The following is a 21,541-nucleotide window of genomic DNA, read 5'->3' on the forward strand; positions in this document are numbered from 1 at the left end:
TCAATGTGTCCCTCTGTGATTTGGATTTTGAATACGTTTCACCAAGGAGTCACCTACTTAGTCAGAATGTGCTCTAGGAGACCAGAGCCCTTCCTGATGAAGACTGGGGAGGGAGGCGATGTGCAAAAACAGGGCACTGGTTTCGGCAAGTTTAGAGCTTTATTCTACTTAAACAGAGAAGTGGCAGCATCTTATCTGTGGACACCTTTTATCCTCTCTTGTTTGGATTTTACAGCTGTTTTTACAAAAGGAAATCACCCACATTATTCAGCTTCAAATATTACTCACTTTTTAGTGAACAACGCGTGCGAGATTTCAGTACAATGACATTACTACAGAAATTGTTATGCCGAAAGGGAAAACGTGACTGGGTGGATCAGAGCCCAGACAGCTTCAGACAGCTGGGTGAGCACAGCGCTTTTCATCATCTTCTTGTTTACTTAACTCACTTCCTGTCTCCACTGCTAGATAAAGCTTGATGAAACATGGGCCTTTGGTTTGCTCACAGATGAATCCCCAAGTCCTGTGGCACACAGTAGGTGTCCAATAAATGCGTGTTGAGCGAACAAATGAATGAATGAGGGAGTGCTTCCGGCTGCCCGGCTCAGATGAAAACACCCGAGCCGTGGCCCCAGGGAAGGCAAGTCCCAGGAAGCTGAGAAGAGACTGGAACATGAACCGAGTGGAGTCAAGGGGGACTTGGTGCCTGGGCAGCAGACACACCCACAAGGCCACGCAAGACACAGGCCACAGCAGACACGGAACCCTAGTGCTATCCCAGTGCCCCCCCCATAGAGGACACTCTGCAGCTCAGCCAGCCACGGGCAGACAGAGGCTCGCCAGCAGCCTCAGGTAAGGCAGCCCTAGCAGGTGCTCCTGAGCCCACACAGGCCAACAACCTCACCAGCAACAAGAGATTTTCTAGGTTGCTCTGTCAGTCCCTGTAAGCTGCAAGGGGGTGGCCGCTTAGGTCACCAGAGCTTGGACCAGTCATGCAAGTCCAGAAACTACAAAAGAAGGGACTTCCCTGTCAGCCAGACCAACACCAGCAGATATTCAAAAACTACTGTGAGGTTTGCATACCTCCAGGGATGGGGAGCTCACTACTGCAATGTACACCCTGCAAATCCACCCCAGGGAAGCTCGGACAATCAGTCCGGGCTGGACTGCCCAGTGGACAAGCTAAGTACTGCTCTCTGAGGTCACACAAAGACGCCTGCACCCTCTCCCCATGATGAACCCTGAATAGTTCAAACCCATCCCAAACAGTCTGCCTCTAACCTAGCACCACCAAATGCCCACAGATGCATGTCCCTCAAGGGGCAAGCTCTGCAGCCTCTTTTACCTTTTGGGCTCCTGGATAACAGCATGAGGTATTATCCCCTCCTCAGCCAAGGAGGCTATGCTCCCATTAACGCATTCTTCCCCCTCCCCCAAAGCCAGCCCTCTTCTGGTAGCCACATCTCCAGCACCTCCCTCCCAGCTTGAAGACAGGAAGCCACCAGCCTAGAGCCCAATCCTCTTGCCCCGTTTTGCCAGCTCAGCCCACACCAACTACATGTGGCAGTTAACTGATATTTCTTCACTCCAAGCATCTGTCTGGGAAAAGGCCCATTATTGGGATATACCATACCAGCCACCCCCAAAGTCTCCACAGCTGGATTACTGCTCACAGCTGCTGCACACTGGGCTGTGCCACCGAGGGACCCCTGACCCCTATGCTTACATCAGAGCCCAAATCACAGGGCCCCACTTGACCCAGGGCCACCCCCTCACACAATCATCTTGACCTTGTTTTCCACCAAGAACAGCTTCTGCCTCCCCCATGGGATGAGGCTTCACAGGCCTCCACCTCACTGTCCCCAGAGCCGTGCATGCAGTGTCCTCATGGCCCTCCCCAACTGAAGGCCTGCGTCCCAGTGCTTCGTGGGACCAAGCACTTCCCTCTGCCCCTCCTTGCCCCAGGCCTGCTCTGACCCCAACATCAGCCCTACCTGGCCCAGAATTCTCGCCCAAACTGCCCCCTCCCGCCCCTTCCTCTGACACCTAGCCCTGCCTGGGAGCCCTGTTGGGAACTGAGAACCCACATCCCAGCCACCTGCCCCGAGTCTGCACGGTTGCCCACGAGTACTCACATTTTGATGTTCTCATGATACTGCCGGGTGTCAGAGGGCTGGTTGTACAAGGGCTGCAGAGAAAGAGAGACAAAAGCACTTCAGGGGCAGGCCCGGAGGCCGTACTGCCGTCCCGGGCAACGTCAGCCCCAGCGCCCCAGGCCCCGGCTCCAGGGAGCCGTGCGCTGCGGTGGGAAGCGGCCGCCAGCAGGCATAAAACAGAACATGGGGACCCAGCCCGCAGCCCCAGCCGGGAACGGGCTGTAACCCTCTGGGCACCGCTCTGGGTGACCTGACACCCTGCCCCTGCCCCAACCAAGGCCACCGTGGTTCCTCTGCGGGGCACTGGGCAGGGCTGGCCTGGGTGTCCACTGTGTCTCGGCCTGGAGAGCGGCTCAACTTCTCTATGTCCAAAACACCATGATACACCACGCAGCCCCCGATGCCTCACAGAGGAAAGGGCCCAATGCTGCCGCACATTCGCAAGGGTGAGGGAGGACAGGAAGGCGTGCGACAGCCGGGACCTCGTAGCTAGGTGCACACGCTCTGGAGAGCGGCGATGACGCACCTGTTGGGGAACAAAGTCACATGTGCCCTGTGGCCGCCTCCCCTCCTGCAGATGCCTGAGACGTTTCGGGCACCGTGTCCCGCCAGGAGAGGACGCCACCGTGCCAGATGGCACAGCTCGTCACAATGATAGGTCAGGAGCAAGCTACACGTCCCCCACCAGGAGGAAGAAGAGGCGCAGGAGGGCTCGTGAACGGCAGGAATCGCACATAGCAGCCAGGAGGGCCCCGGGCCCACAATCGGCAGCCAGTGTGCGCGAGGGGAAGGACAGCAGCCACAGCCGGCCACCGCGCCTCTCCTGCCCAGGGGCCTGGCCGGGGCGCCAGCCGCTCTCCAGCCGCGTGTGTCTGGGTGAGTCACGTCAGCCTCCCTGGCCCCGGGGGGCCCATCTGCAGAGTCGTCAGATCAGAGGAGGCAGCGCACGAAGAGCTCTCAGCCCAGCGTCTGGCGGACGGAAATGCCCCAGAGTGTCTTTACGGTCACCATCGGGGACGCGATCATGTAGGAACGACCCCGATCTGTCCTGCCTCCCGTACCCAGCCACACCCTGCCTGTGGCCGGTGAAACGCCTGCAGACGGGAGAGCAGAGTCTGGACGGCGCACGTCTGCCTTTCTGCTGCCTTTCCTGTCCGCCTGCTCCCGTGAGGGAACACGCGTGGCCCGGCGTGCTGGAGGCCGAGACGACACAGAGCACAGGAGCCCCAGCCCGGCCGCCGGCCCACCGCCCAGCGGAGCGCGGCATCCACAGACATGCCCGGCTGCCTCCGGCACTCACGGGAAACGGGGAGCGGTGCTTGTTTTAAGCCACGGGATTCGGGGCTGGTTTGTGACCCAGCAGGGGCTGATATAATTAATCATCCCCACTTTTTGGAGAAGAAAATCAAGTCCCTGAAAGGTTAAAATACGTGCCCACAGCTGGGAGGAAACGAGCTACAACGAGAACGGCCGTCTCCCTTTGGCCCTGGAGGCAGAGGTCCACTCCTGGGCTCTGCCTGCGTCCTCTCTGGGTGTCTTCCTCCGTGCCCGTGCCCGTGCCCGTGCGTGTGTGCGATCCTCTCCCTTGCCGTCCCCACACCCCCGCACACGCAGCAGGAGCCCTCCAGGGCAGCCATGCACGAATGTGGTAGAAGACCCAGGTACAGAGTGTGAGGGCTGACACGGGACAGGGGCAGCCTCGGGACAGGGCCCCAGGGCGAATGAAAAGAGCCCATCGGCCTCTGCCCTGTACTTCTCCCTGGGTGCGGGGCTGGTAACAGCTCCCAACCCCCACCAGCATCCTGATGTTCCCAGCCGATGGGGACCACCTCGAGCAGCAAGGCTGCAGGGCCCAACCTGCTCCGTCCGCAGGACCAGGTCTCCTGCCCTCTGCAGGCAGGGCGGGGTCCTCAAGGAAGGGCCACAGGCAGTCACGGGGGCAGTCACCGGCCAACAGATCGGGCACTGCATGCAGCCCTGGCTGATGATGACGTCACCTCTCTCCTGGGGTCCCTCAGATTCCTACCATGACAACCGACCGCGGGGCTTGGGCCATTCCAGGCTCCGAGCTCAGCTGTCCCCGCCAGGAACAGATACGTGACCCACGGCTGGTACAGGCTATCTCTCCCCACACTGGGTCAGGCTGCCCTTCCAAGGGGCTCAGCTGGAAGCAGGGAGGTCTGAACCCCACTCCAGGCTGGAGCAGGCAGGCAACTACAGAGCCCACAGCGAGTGTCTCAGCGGGGATCAGGGCAAGGCATTAGAGCAGAAGGCTGGCAGCGCTCACCTGAGAACAGCAAGGGGCCCTACAAAGACTCCCCCGGGCCAAATTTCAAAGCACTAAACATGCGTGTTTAACCCCAGGTGACTCTACGGTAAGTCCTTTTTGATTCCTCGTGCCCATACAACACAGGCTGGGTAGGAGGGGGCTTGGCCCAGAGGTTTGGTTTCCAGGAATGAACAAACAGACACCCCGATTTCAGAGATGGTGCCTCCCTCACTGGCTGTGTGACCTCAGACATGTGTGAGCCACACTCTGGGCCTCAGTCTTCTCACCTGGAAAATGGGCACAGAGCAAGTAGGAACTACCTCACAGAACTTTCGGGGAGCCCAGGAAACGTCAGACTTGGTGACCGATTTGTGCTGTTTTGGTTTTAAAGACGGCAGACAGCAATGTCTCCACAGGCTGAGGAGGTCAGGAGGGCCTGAAGGACCACTGATGGGAGACCCTAGGGAGTGTGTGATGGCCGGGGAGCAGGGACTACCTCTACATAATAGGATGGGCCAGAAGAGGGGAGGTGGGCTTCTGAGAGCAGGGGTCACAGGCAGCCTGTGACTTGCCAAACCCACCTTCACCTGTGGCCACCTGGCCTGCCAGGGAAGGTGGGGACAGAGCAGCCTGGCTCTTGCGGCACAGTGGACCCCCAGTAAGAGGCATAGAAGAACCCAGAGAACACTGTGGGGCTTGCCGCCTCTAAGCACAGGGCTCTCCCCCAAGGAGGCACTCACTGAGCACTCTTCAAGGTAAACTGAGTCCTGGGAGGGAAGGAAGTGTCTGGGCCCAGAGCACAGGGGAGGAGGTCCGTTACCATGGTGACAGGCCCCCAGGGCAGCCCCTCTGGAAGGCCCGTGTGGGATGGAGGTCAGAGGGTCCATGGCGCATCCCTCGCAGGTGCACTGCTGAGGTAAGGCAGGGCCCGAGGGAGTCTCCGACACCCCTTCTGGCCACCCGCAGGGGTAGCTGCACAAGGCCCTGTGTCCCAAGAGACAAGTCCCACTATGGCGGCCCCAAGGTGACCTTCGCCTCACTCACACCTACTTTGGCTTTCCTCTCCCCCTCCTGACCTCACAGGCTCCAGTCCCCGTTAGGGGGACACAACAACCAAGAGGGAAGCTCTTCCTCTCACAGGCGGAAGGCTAAGGTCCCCCTGGGAAGGCGCCCCGCCCCGGCTGGGGACCCTGGGCCTGTCTCTTGCCCCCCCCGCCCTACGCCTCCATCTCCTCCTCGGAGGACAGAGGCGCTGCCCTAACAATCTTGAGGGCAGACAGAGAGCACCAAGCGGGGGACGCGCGAGGCTGCAAACGCAAGGCCGGAAAAGCAGAAATGACAAGGAAGCAGAGCCGGTCTCCGGGACAAGGAAGGGGGGGGTCCCCTTCGGGCCCAACTCCAGCCAGCTGGCAGGGTGACCAGGAACAGCCGGCAGCCCCAGGTGGACCGAGCTGCTGAGAAATGAAGTGTCAGCCCTGGTCCTCAACCCTCTGGTGACACCACGTTCTTAAAATAGTACCTCTGAACAGGAAGGAAACCGATGACTCAAAGCCGCGGGGAGGAGAGGCGGGGGGCTGCAGTGGCCCACACCCTCCCTCCAGCACCCTCCCCCAGGCCAGGCCTCGGATCCCCAGATCCCTGATCGGCCCGGATCCCCGGGGGCCTGGGATGAAGGGGAGGCGCACACTCAGCCCAGACCGTGCTGTGAGCCTGCGTTCTGGCGCTAACTTCCCCTAGGCCTTGGCTGCCCTCCCAGCGGGGGCAGAGAGCACCCATCCTTGTCCCGGAGGCCCAGCAGGCTCTCCCCAGATGCCAGAGGGAGACCTCGGGTCAGTAGCACCAGGCCCTCCATGAAGGACACCTCTGAGCTGCCTCTCCTTGGAGGACACCTCTGGCCACTGGGACATTTTGGTGACCAAGACCGAGGGTAGACCCTGGCTGGCCACAATCCCACAAGCTCGACACACCTCCCCGCCCCACCCCCGGCTGTGTGACCCTAGACAGGGCACTGCCCTCCCCAAGCCTCATCTAGAAAATGGACAGTGACCCCTCCACGAGGCCAAACATGAAGCCGGTGCCCTGTCACAGTGCGTCCCCTCCACAGCACCCCCGAAGGCCACCAAGCCAAGAAGCTGCCGACTTCGAGAGGCTCCACTGACAGCCACTCCAGACCTCGTCCTCCTGTGCCACCAGCCTTCAGGGGGTCTCTGCTCTGAGACCCCCAAGCAGGGGACAATCCCCTGACCCTGTTTAGACCCACCAAAGAATCACTTGGACTGTGAGCCCCACGGACGCCCGCCTCACTCACAGGGGGGCTGCCTCTGCTTCCCTGAGCACTTAGCTTAGACGGAGGCTGCTGGGCAAGGACAAGGATGGGAGCTCTCGCTGGGAGGGCAGCCTGACCCTGGGCATCCCTCAGGCATCCGGACACAGCCCCCTCCACCCACTCCCCCCACCCCCGCTCAGAAGGCCCCTGGGACTCATCAGGTCAGGGGTGGGGAGAGAGAGAGCCACCAGGTCTGGAAATGGCTGGCTGCCCCCTCTGGTCCTGCCACCCCTGTTGACAAGAGGGGAAACCGAGGCAAGGAGGAGCTTACTGATGGGGATGGAAACGGTACCCAGCTTGCGAAAACAGTCTGGCAATTCCTCAAGAGGCTACATGCAGAGGGACCGTGACCCACCACTTCCAGTCCCGCAAGTACACCCAACAGCGACGAACACCTGTCCACGCGGAGACTCGTCTGGTCACGTTCACGGCCACGCACGGCAGCTCCTCACGTCCGCCAATGCCCCAGTGGGTGAACAGATGTGCTCTACCCACACAATGGAATACTATCCAGCCCTAAAGACGGGTGACATCCTGACACCTGCCACGGCCCCGGACGAACCCTGAGAACGTACGCGGCGTGAAAGAAGCCAGTCACGAGAGGCCACACCGTGTGTGAGTCCATTGATACCAACGCCCAGCAGGCGAGTCTGCAGACACAGAAGGTCAATGAGTAGCGGCAGGTTGGGGGAGGGCAGGGAGAGAAAGATAAGGACGTGACAGTCAGGGACGTGGAGCTCTGTTTGAGATGGTGCGACGTTCCAAAGTGGACTTGGAGATGTCGCGCACATCCGTGAATACACTAAAAAGCGCTTAACTGTACGCGTCGATTTAAACGGAGGACGTGTGTGGCATGCAAATTCTATCTCAGTAAAGCTACATTTAAAAAAAAAAAAAAAGAGGGTCTCAGCAACCTCCCAGAAATCATGCCCAACAGGGAAAGCGAGCCCTAGGAGGGGAGCCTGCTGCCCAACCCAAAGGGGTGCGAGGCCCAGCCCCTGAGCCCAAGGAGTCCCCCACTGCCGGCCTGGCTCGGTCCTGACAGGACCCAGGGCCGCACCTGCTTTGCAGTGGCCTGAGCACGTGGACTCCAGGCTGGGGCGCAGCTGTCCCAGAGGAAACGACTCCAGGGGCAAACAGTCAACCCTCCTAAAGGTCCACAGCCACCAGGGCGGACAGTAGGCCAAGGCAGTGCTAAAACAGCCTTAACTATTCATTGTTTCCCACCACCCCGCACCCCCCGCAAAGATCCTGGTGTTCCCATTTCACAGAAAAGGAAACCAAGTCCTCTACTCAAGGCCACTCAGCAAATACACAACAGAGCGGGGTTTAAAATTAGGCTCCAAAGGCACGAGACCTGAATACACAGGAGGACCACATGTCCCTCCCCGGACATGCCATGCTCACAGGGCCCCTCACAGCCATCCTGTGTGTGCGTGTCCCTCCATACTGCCCCACAGCTCTGCGCCAACCTGCCTGGGGCGACACTCACTGGTCCAGGGCACGTGGGGCTCTGGCCATTTCTCCTGGGGCTGAGGCTGCCCATCAGCCGGGAGTTTCCACATTCCCTTGGCTTGGATCTCCGGTGACACTAAAGGTGACGGGGTGCGTGAGACAGAAGAGGCCTGGGGTCTGCTTCCCATCAGTAAAATGCCACCGACAGCAGTGACACCAACGAGAGGAAGCACTAGGGCTTGGCACTCACCATCCAATAGGCGTGGAGCTCAGGGCTTTGCACAAATTAATATGGTCAATCCTCACCACAACCCAATGGGATGTATGGCATTATTCCCATCTTACAGATGAGGAAACGGAGGGACAGGAAGAGGGGAGAACCGCTTGGGCCCACACAGCTATTACGGAGCAGAGATCACGTGGCCCAGAGTACAGGCTTCCCATGCTAAGTCAGCCCCGCTGCGCTGGCCTTCACTGTGTCCTGACGGCAAGAGCCAGCTCCCCTGCCCCCAACCCTGTCCCCAGCAAGGCAGGCCCAGCCACCCTCCCGCTACTGGCCGGTCCCTCTTATCAGAAGGATGTATTTCCTGCCTCCTCCAGAGGACAGGACAGCCTTGGCAACAGCTGACTTCCTCCTTCCCCTCCACGCCCACCTGCCGCCCTGCCTACCTCTCCAGCCACCACCGCACGCCCCCGCCCTCCGGCCGCCCACAGCCACCCACCCTGTCCCCCAGCTCACCAGCTCCACCTGAGGCCCCAGGCCTTCCAGAATCCGATGTGCAGCTTCGGCCTTCTTCTGCAGGGTGACGGGGAGGAGGAGAAATTAAAAAAAAAAAAAAAAAAAAAAAAAACACAGAACAGATTATAAATAGAGGCCTCCAGAACAGCAGGCAGCTGCCCAAGCCAGCAGCCAATCCACGGCCCCGGAGCAGGGGGGTGCAGGGTCCCCCTGCAAGCCCTCCCCGGGCTGGAAGCAAACAGAGGGGCCTCAATACCCCTGCAGCGGCCCTGGCAAGCCCGCCAAGTTTCGATTCGAACAAACACACGGTGTTCTCTGTGGCCCGCCCCCCACCCCCCACCCCGCCCACAAACCCTCAGGCCTGCGTCCCCCGGGGCCCAGTGCTGCGGGCACAGCTCCTTGCCAGCGGGCCACTCTGCCAGGCCCAAGATGCCTTCCTGCGCCTGGAAGCTGGCTGGGTGTCGGCAATTACCTCAGAGCTGGTGCCGCCAGCCAGGGAAGGGGGGGGCGTGGAGATAGAGGCGCTCAGAGATACCCTTTCTAGGATTCTTGTATTTCACAATCATGTGACTATTTCTGAGCTGCCCGGGGGCCTCCCCGCCTCCCTCCCCACTCACAACCCGGGACTTATTAGGAAAACAGGAACATGTGGCAGAAAGCGCTCAGTGGCTGTGAAGGCAGCAGGCTGGACCTCCGGGCCCAGCCATAAAGGCGGACATTGTGCGTCCGCCGGTCCCCATGGGCCCCCAACCCGGGACCACCAGGGCCAGCTGGGGGAAGGGGTGGACGGAAAGCTGTGGGGATGGTGGCTTCTGCAGGGCTGTTGTCGGATCTGGGCCGCCGTGCAGAAAGCGGGGTGCCGACAGCATGCAGGAGGGAGACCTGAGTCCTCCGGCGACCCAGAAAAGGCTAGGTGCTCTGGACTCAGCCAAACTCGGGGAGACCATCTAGGATCTGCATGAAGCCGGGACGACAGGCCAAGCAAGTCACCATCAACAATCCCCTAAAAGGGGGTGTTCCCAGAGTCCTGGGGAGCATGGCTGCCAAGAGAATTCAAGGCCCAGGCTCCTGCTGTCACAGCAAGGAGGAGGAGTGCCAAAAGCCAACTCACTCCCCGTCTCCTAGCCCCTGGGGATGGACGGTGGGTACGTATGTCGGTGGGCTCAAGCTGGCACCTAGAACGAGCTCCGCCTAGAGCCCTGGGCCCAGCCCACCCAGGAACAAGCCATGCTCTCAGCCCCCTTCGTGCAGAGCCAACACCCCGAGACCAACAGCCTCAGCGTGTGGCTGGGGGCCAAAACATCAGGGGGCAAAGCAGTACTGTAAGGACTTCCATTTTACCCAGGAGCTACCACGGGCCAAGCAACCAGCACAGAGCACGCATTATTAGTATTTAAATCACAGAAACATGACATGAGGCAGATCCGAGACATGTCCCCATTTAACAGACATGAAACAGGCACGGAAAAATGACATACAGAAAAAGTCCTGCTGATCTCCAGGCTCTAAGAAGGAAGACAGACAAGGGCCGGATCCCATGCGGGGCCTCCCCTGGGCTGGGGACCCGCACCGTCTTGCCCCGGGCTCACCGCAAAGCAAGAGGACGTCCCCGTGGGGCTGAAGACGGGAGAATTCCTGAGCCAGGTCAAGTGAGGGAATGGGGATGGGGTGGAGAGGGGACAGGGCAGCTACCCAAACATTTCCTGAGCACCCCACTCTGTACTGAGCACTGGGGCAAACCAGGACATGAATGAGGCCCAGCCCCTGCCGGCAAAATCCCCAGATCTAACAAGCAGCTGGTCAAGGCAATGATGGCAGACTGGTACGCACAGCAGAGGAGGCAGGTGTGGTGGACATGTAAGGCATAAAGCAGGGCTCGAGTCTTTCCGGAAAAGTAATGGGAGGAATACATAAGATGGGTTTTGAGAGATGAATAGGAGTTTCTGTGCGTTCACGAGGTTCTGCGCAGGTCAGTGGGAAATGCCCATTTAGATAAAAGACAGAAGCTAAACCCAGGAAGGGTATGGCTGGGCCCCCGGAAACTGCCCATCACACAGGTAAGCATAAGCATGGGTCTTGGATCTGGGCACAAGGCCTGTGGTGGGGGCTCCGGAAGCCTGTGTCCTACGAGCCACAGCAGACTGCATCTTCAACCACATCGGGATAAGGGGTTCCCAGAGAGGGGGCCTCCTGCAGCCCCTGGAGACGAGAACAGAGAGGAGGCCCCTCCCTCAGGTGCTGAAGTCACCTGGAGCGCAGGAGACAGGCTGCCCTGGGCCGCCAGCTTGCCAGCACGTGCCCAGTGTGAACCACACCTCGGCTCCTAATACTCCCCTCTGTTCCAATCCTTGGCCCTCAGCAAGCCTGGGGCCTTTTAAGACGCACCACGATTTCCCAGAGATGCCCCCCGCCCATTTACCCACCGATACCGAAGCGACCCTGCGGTGCCGCAGCGCCGGCAAGACTGGACCGCATGATGCCTGGAGCAAGGGCCACGGAGCCACTCGGGCCGCTCCCTATGGGCTGGCGACCACAAGCACCAGGCCATGGCTCGCACGAGGGGGCCTCTGCGTGGGCCAGGCCCTCTATTGCAGCCTGTGTGTGCCCCAGATGTTTGCACACCTGCAAGAACCCTGTTCAGAAGATTCCAGCATCAGCCCATTTACACACAAGGCAGCTGAGCTCTGGGCCACGCCGCCTGCAGCCCGCCTGGAAGCGAGCAGCTCCAGGGACAGGGAGAGGATGGCTCCCAGCTGGCCCACCGCCTCACGCTGCGCTGGGGGCACCTCCCCTCCGTGGCGCGGGCCCCCAACACTGCTCCTGCTCCGTCCCCACCCCCATCCCACTTCTCTGGCTCAGCCTGAAGGGGCAGAGTGGGAGGAGTGTGCTTGTCCATTCACGGGGAACTGGGGCGGGGGGGGTATCCCGCCTACTGGGCCTCTCTCCCACACAGGCAGGGCTTTCTCACCGTGTCTCACCGTCAAGGACAACCTGTCCACCAGGGGCAAGGTCTGGGAGCCAGCTCTGCTCTGAGCCTCAGCCAGCCACCCCAGCTGTCTGGGCCTCGGTCTCCCCATCAGCCCAGTGGCCACACTCACCCGGGCTACCAAACCCCCAGCACTCTTACAAGGATGTTCTGCAAGGAACAAAGTGACATGCATATTGTCCCTTCCCTCTTCACATCCCCCTTCAAACGGAGGGCGACAGCTCCCTGCCAGCCAGGAGCACGGCAGGGAACACAGGTGTGGGCCACGGACTCGGCCTCGCTCCCGATACTCCCTCCCGCGCCCTCAGCTGACAGCTTTTTGCCACCTGAGGAACCGAAGCCGAATTCCTCGGAGGGTCTCAGGGGGGCCCCCACAGTGCCTGGCCTTTGGAAGACCACTGCCAGAGGGTGCCCGGCTCAGCTCCCAGGGGACAAACCCGGGAGCTCATGCCGTCAGGAAGGACGGAGCTCTCACCAAACTTGGCGGGGGGCAGGCTGGGTCTCACTCAAGAGACCGCACTCCGGCAGGGGAACCTGTGGTCTAGGCAGCCAGACCTCCCGGTGGCCAGAGAGCCTGGGGGCTGTGCCGGGCCATGCAACCCCACGGTCACCTGCATACACAGGTGCACACAAACCTGGTGGGCCTGCGGGACCATGTCCCATACCTACGTCTGTAAGGGCACGACTGTCCACATCTGTGTGCCACACAAGGTGACTCTCTCTCTCTCTCTCTCTCTCTCTCACACACACACACACACACACACGCATTCGCATACACATGTGCCCAGGCACACCGGTCCACATCCACACCAGCATGTGTCACACAGCTAAAAGTGTGCCAACAACTGCAGGGGTGTGTAAGTACACAAACTGCCACAGGTGTGCCCCACAGGTGCTCACGCACATGCGCATTCACAGACGTGCACAGTCATCCACAGGCCCACTCAGACACACGCACACACACCTGCGTGTGAGCACCTAAACGCAGGACGGCCACGCATGCACGTAAGTCAGACACACAGATACACGAGGCCATCAACAGGCCTGTGTGCACACACGTGTGTGAACGCAGGTGCAGGGCACACGTGCACTCCAAGTGAGCCAGCACATGCGCACTTGCACTTGCGTCCACGTGAGCACAGCTACCTAGTTACAAACGTGCATCCCTCTCCCCAAACACACACACACACACCCACACACACACCCTGCTCCTCCTGGGCAGGGGCTCCAGACCCTCACCCGGGCTGGCCCCCACCAGTGACCCCCCGCCCCCACTCTAGCTCCTCAGCTGCCTATCCTGGCCTGAGCTCCGGGCCTCAAGCTCTCCATCTGCACAATGGGGGCAGCACCCACGCACCCACCTACCCAGAAGGCCCAACACCCCAACGTCCCATCCACGGCACCCTCCCCCCCAAACTATGTCCACCTGCGAAGCACTATAGTGGCTTGGGGAAGCAGGACCCCAGAAGCCCAGAGCGCTCGTCCCCACACGGGGCCTGAAGACACGGCCCAGAGCTTCCGTGGGGCGTGTGATGAGGGACGTACGGTGGGGGAGGGCAGAATTTGCCTTAACGAACTCACCACACCAACAGCGCTACGTGCAGAAGATGAAATCGGAGGAAGCCTGGATCCCAGGCATAGTTAGGATGCGCACTCACGGAGGCTGGAGGCAGGGGGGCGCCCAGACCAGAGCACTGCTCTGAAAGCCCGAGGCACAGCTCAGGGGGGCCACGGAGTCTGAAGCTGGCCTCGGGGTGCCTGGACCCCCGAAATGCTCCAAAAAATCCTTCATGGTCTCAGCTCCCAAACCTACTATTAGTACTATTAGTAACTCTATTAGTCATGTTAACCTGCTAACGTGCCCTAACCACATTCTGTATTTATTTCCTTCTTATTTATTTCCTTCAGCAGGCTCCACGCCCCACCGTGGGGCTTGAACTGGAGACTCTGAGATCTGGGTCAAATGCTCTGCCGACTGAGCCAGCAGGAGCCCTAATCATGTTACAGAAAACCCGTACCGGGTGCGCCTGGGCGGCACAGTCGGTGAAGCACCCGACTTTGGGTTTTGGCTCAGGTCGTGATCTCAGGGTCAAGAGCTCAAACCCCGAATCAGGCTCCGTGCTGAGCATGGAGACTCCTGGTGACTCCCTCTCCCTCTGACCCTCGCCCCACCATGCACGTGCACGCTCGTACGCTCTCCAATAAATCCCCTTTTAAAAAATGGAAACAAAACAGCATCCTTACTCATACAATGCTTGAAACAGAAGACAAAAGAAGACGGGGTCTTACTCTCTGCTTCCCTCCTCATTCATCAGGGCGCCAGTCACCACAGGTGTGCCCCACACGAGCGACAGACACACGTGTGTGTTCACTCACAGCACGCACCCACGGGTCCGCGCGGACACGCGCGCACACGAGTGTACATGGACAGGCTCTGCCCCCATCCGGTGCAGCCTCCTCACCGCCTGGTCGTCCTCGGCCCTGGAAACACCCTTCTGGCTTGTCCCAGCGGCACCCATGTTTGCGGACCGAGTCCAGGTCCTGCCCACCCCCCAGGAAGTCTACCTCAAACGGCCACCGGCCAGGGTTCCCACAGAATCAGACTACATGAGCCTCCGGTAGCACTGCGTGTGTTTGCTGTCCCCGAGCTCTGAAGGGTGAGCCCGCTCCTAGACCCACAAGGCATCCACCTCCTCATGCCCCACACACTCCTTTCGAAGATCAAATGAGACCCTGCCCCTCTCTGGGCCCTTGCCTGTGCTGGGGAACCCCCCCTTCCCCCACCAGAATGTTCTCTTCCTGGGGGTGGGGGGATGGCCCACTCACTGCTTCCAATCCCAATCCCAGCCCACTCCCCCCCCAGTTCCTGCCCCCAGGGGCCCTGCAGAGACTCTGCCTCCTGTTCCGCCATCTGTGGGCACCTGCCCGCCCCTAGAACACAGGCGGCTCCTGGGAGGCAGGAAAAGCCTTGCCCAGCCGGCTCCCGCTGCGCTTGCTGGGCGTCTCACCCGTGTGCCCCGAATGGATAATGAGCCAGAGTCCAATATGCAGAAAACCAAGACAGGCCCTGCCTGGCAGGGAAGCTGCGTTTTCCAGCCGGCAAGGCATTTAGAGACAGACCCTTGTCATCCACCTCTCAGAGGAACCAGCAGGGAAGGAAGGAGGATTAAAATTTAATCCTATTGATCCCCCAAGGGGCAGTAAGTTCTGGCTGCTCCTGCTAAAGGCAGCTGCGGGGCTTCCTGCCCACCCAGCCTCCAGACCCCCAGGCTCAGCCTGCGTGGAGGGACCCCCCTCCAAGCTAATCTCCACTGGGGCCAGGGACCCATACCAGTGGCCCCAAAACCAGAGGATTCTTCCAAGGGAAAGAGTCTCCCCTCCTCTCTGCCATCCTGCATTTATTCAAAAAACGTTTACTGAGTACCTACTAAGTGCCAGGCACGGTTCCAGGAGCTCGGGATACAGCTGGGAAACAGACACAAAGATGCCTGCTCTCACAGAACTTCTGTTTACAATAAACAGAATAAACAACAAAATGTGAATCATGTCCAGTGGAGTTGGAACAAGGGCAAAAAAGAAAATTAAAGCCAGGAAGAGGAGAAATGTTCTTTGAAAGGCTTTTAAGATTAAGTGGAGGCTTGTATCGGGCCTTGCTAAAAAGGGGACACTAGAGCAAAGAGCCGAAGGAGCAAGGAAATGAACCCAGTGGAAAAAAGGAGCTCCAGGCAGAGGGCACAGCCAGTGCAAAGGTCCTGAGGTAGGCAGAGTAAACGCCAGCGAGGCTAGGGCAGAGTGAGGGTATAAATAGAGAAAAAGGGAAATTCAGGGATAATAAGGGGCAAAATCCTTGGATCAACCATATGCCCACGTGTGTTGACTTGTGGGTTTATGTCTCTCCCATGAGAGAATCCAGGCGAGTGAGCCAAGGTCACTGCTGTGCCCTACTGCCTGGAACAGATGCAGACACAGAGAGAGGGTTCATTTACATGGCTGCTGAATGGATGAACAAATAAAGGATAGAGAGGATGAGTGCCATGCCCCCCAAGCAACCTGACCTTACCCAGCAGGGGTCGGCTCTCAACATCCCAGGAACCAGGGTTCGAGTCCTAACCCGCCACTCACAGCTACTGAGTGGCCTCACGGAAACGACCAGAGCTTCAGTCTAATCTAACCCAGTCACTCCTACAGCATCGGGACACCACCGCATTGCAATCCCAGGAAATGGGTTCGAAGCCCCCAGCCTATGGGGCTGGGGCCTACGGGGCAGGGCCAGCACTCTGGGACCCCAACGTGGTAACCACCCGCCCGAGGTTGGGGGGCACAGGCTGTGTGTGCCTGGCCAGCCTCCTCTCCCCTTGGGAGAATCCTCCTCCCTCTAACTAGTCCCTGGGACCAGGACTCTCCAAGGGTGGGCCTGAGACCCAGTCCTGACCCATCAGTGGCGTCAGACCCCCTCCACCCGGGCCTGGGATTGGCTGAGAAATGAGCACGTGTTCCAGCCAGCCAGCGAGCACCCAGCCTGGGACTGTTTCCCATCTGCCCTGGGAGGCACGTGGGCTGAGGAGGCCGCAGCTTCTCCCTGCGCTGGGGAACCCCGGCTGAGAAGGACATTGGCACGGAGAGAGCGGAGATGAGGACCCACAGCTCCCAGACCTCTTCAGCTGAAAGCCTGGACCCACCCACGCCTGAAGCGACCAACACCAACTCTCACTGGAAGATTCAGGAACCCCTCTTGGGCCTCAACCAGCATGAGCTGCGTTCCTGTCTCTTGTGTCCGAGAGTCTCGACGCACAGGACCCTTTCTGGGACAGGACTCCACAGTTCACAAAGCCATCTCAGCCGCATCCACCCTGTGACTTCAAGAATATAGCCAGGACCCAGAGCAACCAAAGACCTGAGACAAAAATAAACCACCCAGCTCATCCGGGCGTAGGCTGGCCTGGAGTCCAAGCCCCCTCCCCCGGCACCTGCCCACTCACACAGAAGCTGTAGAAAATCTGGACGGGAGGCGGGAATTCTGGCAGGGAGACCATCCTGGAAGAACTGGGAGGGGGGTGTCTTAACCGCTCTTGGGGGATAGGGGGAGTGCTGAGGCCAGGGAGCCAGAGACCAATTCGCTCTGCAGACATGGCTCTTGGGGAAGACCTGGTGCCACCCAAGGGACAAACCCCAGGGCAAGGCGGGCCAGTCGCGGGGCTGGGAAGAGGAGCGAGCTTCCCACAGAGGGCACCAAAGGCACTCCCAACCGGTCGAGCCCATGACGAGGACCAAGGACCAGAGGCAAAAGCCACCAACCTGCCTCCACAGCTGCCAGAGGGTTGCATGCCCGCTCTCTCACCCAAAGATCAGAGAGGGAGGGTCGGCAGAGGGCTGCCTGGGCGACACTCGGGAGCCCTGCCCTTGTGCCTCCACCACGGGCTCCTGGAGGCCGCTCAACCCTGGCTCTCCCATGCCCAGCTCAAAGCGTACCTGCTGTTCCATCTCAGGCAGCTCACCTTCCCTCTCTGAGCCTCAGTTTCTTTATGAGTAAAATAGAGAGAAGAACAGTGCCTGTTTCATGCACATCAGGAGAGAATTACGTGAAGGCACATACCGCGTAAGCACTAGCCAGAAGAGAACGCTGGCACCAGCCCCCGCGCCAGTGAGAGCTTGCCCAGTGCCAGGCATTGTTCTGAGGGCACCTCACGATGAACTCACCTCGTTCCCACACCACCGGGCCAGGGAGGTGCTAGAATTATCATCACTCTGCCGGTGCATCACAGGGAGGTGTAAGTCAGGTGCCCAAGGTCACAAAGCCAAGGGATGGTGAAGACGGGGCAGGAAGCCAGGGCATCTGGCCAAAGCCTGTGTGGCCCAGCGGCTCTCCTAGCGTCAGGATTGTTATGAGTGGGACTTGGGGTGGGGGCCGGGGTATGGGAGGGGGCCCAGCACGCACTCTAGACCCCTGGCAGCCTCAGGGTCACCGGCATCCGGTGCTGCCTCAAGAGGTGGAAGCAACGCCGATCCAACCGATCCAGGAGGTCCCCATGGGGAGCGACAGCCACACGCAACAAAAGCACACACTCCCAGGCTCCAGAAGCTCCCAGTCCCCAGAACCCCAGCCCCCACCTGGGCTCTGAGCACTGGTCCAGCAGCCAGGGTCAGATCCTACAGCAGTGACTGCTGGGAAGGATGGCCAGGACCCCTGCACAGGCGGTGGCGCGGGGCGGGGGACCCAGAGGAGACAAGGCAGGAGAAGTGGTCCCCCCCATCCAGCACGCTTCACCGTGTGACCTCAGACAAGGAAGAGTCCCTCTGTGGGGACTCATGTTTCCTCATCTGTCAAACAAGGGAGTGGACTCACATCCACAGGCCCCGAGCACGTCTGCAGAGTCCACTATAAGTCACGGAAGCTGAGCTCTCAGGCACAAGCCCGTTGGAGACACGCTAAGTCGCTCCCCCAGGACCGAGGCCCCTCCAACCAGCCCGCAGCTGCCCTCCAGATCTCCAGGAGCCCCCACAGCCTGCTACAGACCCTGTGTTCAACCGTGCCAAAGCCCCTTCTAAGGCTATTATGTCAGCAGAGGCCGGTGCTCATGATCTGGGACCCTAAGACCCACAAGTTCGAGTCCCAGCTCCACCACTTTCTAGCTGTGTAGCTTTGGACAGGTCACCTAACCTCTCTGGGCCTCGTTTTTTTTCCTGTGTTAAGTGGAAACAATTCCTGTACGTACCCTCCCGGGACTGCTATGTAAAGAACCCGGCCCACTGCCTGAAAAGGAGCTGTTCAACTAAGGTCTGCTGTTACTGTTCATGATAAAGAAGACGTTACTACCATCCTCTGCATTACAGGAATTTCTTTTGCGTGAGCGCCAAACTGATCGCCTAGTCCTTCCCACCCCCACCTTCCAATCAACTAGCCCCTCAGGCTCTCCTACAACTTGACGCCTACACCATCCCCCTGCGTCCTACTGGCCGGCCACAGTCCACACCCGTCAGCACGCCTGAGCAGAACAGCCACAGCCGCCCTGAATGGGCTGACCCTTCCTGCTCCCGCTCCCAAACCCAGGTCTGTGCACATGTGGGAGACCGCAGAGGTCCCCAGTTTTCAGACAGGAATGCTGAGGCCCAGAAAGAAAACAGGTCCTTCCCGGCAACACCCACATCCCGCCTGGGAGCCAGCGCAGGGCCAGTGGGGGAACAGGGAGGGAGGCCCCGCGGGCCGGGCCGGGCCGGGGCGGGGGCGGGGCATACCCGGTTCTCGTCATAGATGATCTGCACCAGGCTGCGATGCTTTGACTCGATGGGTGGTGGCGACACGGGCTTCTCGGGCTCTGGGGGCTTGGCGGCCTCCTCCTCCAGCTGTTGCTGTGGGAAGGGGGAGAGAGCAGCGGTGAGCACCCCGGCGGGCGAAGGCAGGAGGGAGTACCCCCATGGCGGAGGGGCGGCCCCGCGCAGCCCGGCGGGCCCAGTGGACTCGCACAGGAAGTCAGGCTGCTAACCATTTCCTCTGAGTCACCAGGGGACCCCGAGCCCCGGAGAGGGCCCCACTGGGCAGGGAAGGGCCCGCTGCCGGCTGTCAGTGGTGCGGCCAGCCCTTCTCGGTTCGAATCCCGCTCTGACCACCTAGGAGCTCACTCGGTGAGCGAGAGCAAAGCTGCCGAGCCATGCTGGGCAGCCGTTTCCTGGTGTGGGACACAGGCGTATCACCATGCCTCCCAGACACGCTGGTGCACGTGCAGCCCGGCTGGGGGCTCTCGACAAGCCCGCAGCCATCCTCCTCCTCATAGCTCTAAGGACTGTCTCCATCGGGGAAGGCTGCGGACCCTGCAGCGCAGCTGTGTGTACTGGAACCCTAGTTCGAGGACTTCCTCGCTCTCTAAGTGGGAAATGGCTAAAGTTCTCTCGTGTGGAGAGCAGATATGAGGGGTAAACGCAAAGGCCGGAGCGGGCGTGGGACCGAGCGAACACCCCCTCACCCTCCCCTGCCTGCTGCTCTACATGCTGGACCCTTGTCCTCCAAACACCGCAGGACATCCCTTCACGCCGCTGTCCGCCTGCTTCCGCAAAGGGAAAGTGAAGACCAAACAGCTGAAGACACTGGTCCGAGGGCACCCAGAAGGCCAATGCCCGGTGGCACAATCGGAGAGGGCCTCCAGAGTGAGAACACAACACCACTCTGTGCTCCTAATGCACAGCCTACCCACGACCACGGACCATGAGCGAAACAATATAAACTCAAAAAGGCAGCCAAGACGAGCCACGCAGAAGGAGCCAGAAAACCCAGGCCTGGCTGGTAGAGCCAAGCTGCCTCAGTCCCACAGTGACCCCTGGCGGCAGCTTCCAGAAGGGCAGCCAGGCCAACCCTGGAAATCTACCCCCTCCCCGCCAATTGATCAAGGGCTGCTCTGGGCCACCTGGCTTCCAGCCACAATCACAAATGTGTGCACATGACCTGTGGCGGCAGCCCCATCCCAGAGCCAGGCCTGGAGGAACCAAAGTACTCCCACCTTGCCCTTGGAAACGCTGCCTGACCTCAACCAGGGCCTGGCCTCCATTCAGGAGGCCTAAGTCACCATCTTGGAAAACCACCTCTTGTCCCCCAGGTCAGGGACAGCCGGCTAAACCTCAGTGACCGGCCCAGCTGCTGGGCCATGCTCAAGTCCCAGCTCTTCCCTCCAGGCAACAGCCCTGATGCCCTCTTAGAATCCACCAGCAACCTGGATCTCCTTCCACAGCTGCCTACAGGACTCTGAGCTGGCTTGACCTGCTGCCCACAGTGGCCGGGGGCCACCCTTGACCCTACTCGAAGCCCACGCTTCCTTACGACCCAGTGTGACCCTGCTTCCCCCAGGGGCAACCCAGATGCTTCTCGGGGTCAAGACGGCATCGCCCGGACTCCATCAACCGTTTCTACCGAGCGCCTCCTCTGTGCCAGCACTGCACGGAGCGTGGCCATGAGCAGCAAGACGAGGACCCCGCTTTCACACTCGAGTGGGAGAGGTCCCCAGGGTAACAAAGCAGGATGTGTAGTCCCTCAGATGGTGATGCCATCAAGAAGACTGCGGGGACAATACAGGGACGGCCCCAAGAGTAGATGCCTTAGGCTCAGCCAGCCGCCCGGTGTCTGCTGTGCCCACACGGCTCTGCCACTGTGTCTAGAAAGCAGCCACAGACAACACGTATGAACGTGACTGTGTGCCAATAAAACTTTATTTGCCAACACAGGCATCAAGCCCGCTCTGGCTGGATTTGCTGACCCCAGGATAGAGGGTGGCTGGGGACGAGGGCTCCTGTGAAGGCCAGGAGGGCCCCGCTGCGGACGGGGTGTCTGAGCAGAGACCTGAACATGCCAAAGGGAAGCCTAAGAGGATCCGGGACAACGCAGATCATCGATTAATTTTATATCAATTAATGTTAAAAACTAAACCGTAAAATTATCACAAATCTCTGTATTAACTTCTCTTTGGTCTCCGTGGTTACCATAAACATGTTTCTACCACACGACCCCGTTCCCACCTCAGAACCCTAGCATGAGCTGTCGGCTCCATTCCCGTTTCACAGAAAGGAAACTGAGGCTGGGGGAGGTGACTGTTCTGAGGCAGAGCTTTGAGGCCTCGCCCTCCGGGTT

The 21,541-nt window shown here is 59.9% G+C and overlaps 1 protein-coding gene across 9 annotated transcripts in view; it reads right to left on the minus strand.

The window, feature by feature from the left end:
• Window positions 1–21,541, minus strand: part of NCOR2 (nuclear receptor corepressor 2) — a 207,698-nt gene that overhangs the window by 105,716 nt on the left and 80,441 nt on the right. For all 9 annotated transcript variants that reach the window (XM_044243522.1, XM_044243527.1, XM_044243526.1 and 6 more), the window contains exons 7-9: window positions 19,165–19,278; window positions 8,946–9,002; window positions 2,136–2,188 (exon numbers count right to left, since the gene is read on the minus strand). In XM_044243522.1, coding sequence (XP_044099457.1) covers window positions 2,136–2,188; window positions 8,946–9,002; window positions 19,165–19,278 — 224 coding nt within the window. The remainder of the gene's footprint in view (window positions 1–2,135; window positions 2,189–8,945; window positions 9,003–19,164; window positions 19,279–21,541) is intronic.

Source organism: Neovison vison, chromosome 3 (genome assembly GCF_020171115.1).
Source record: "Neovison vison isolate M4711 chromosome 3, ASM_NN_V1, whole genome shotgun sequence".
In the NCBI taxonomy this organism is placed as follows: domain Eukaryota; kingdom Metazoa; phylum Chordata; class Mammalia; order Carnivora; family Mustelidae; genus Neogale; species Neogale vison.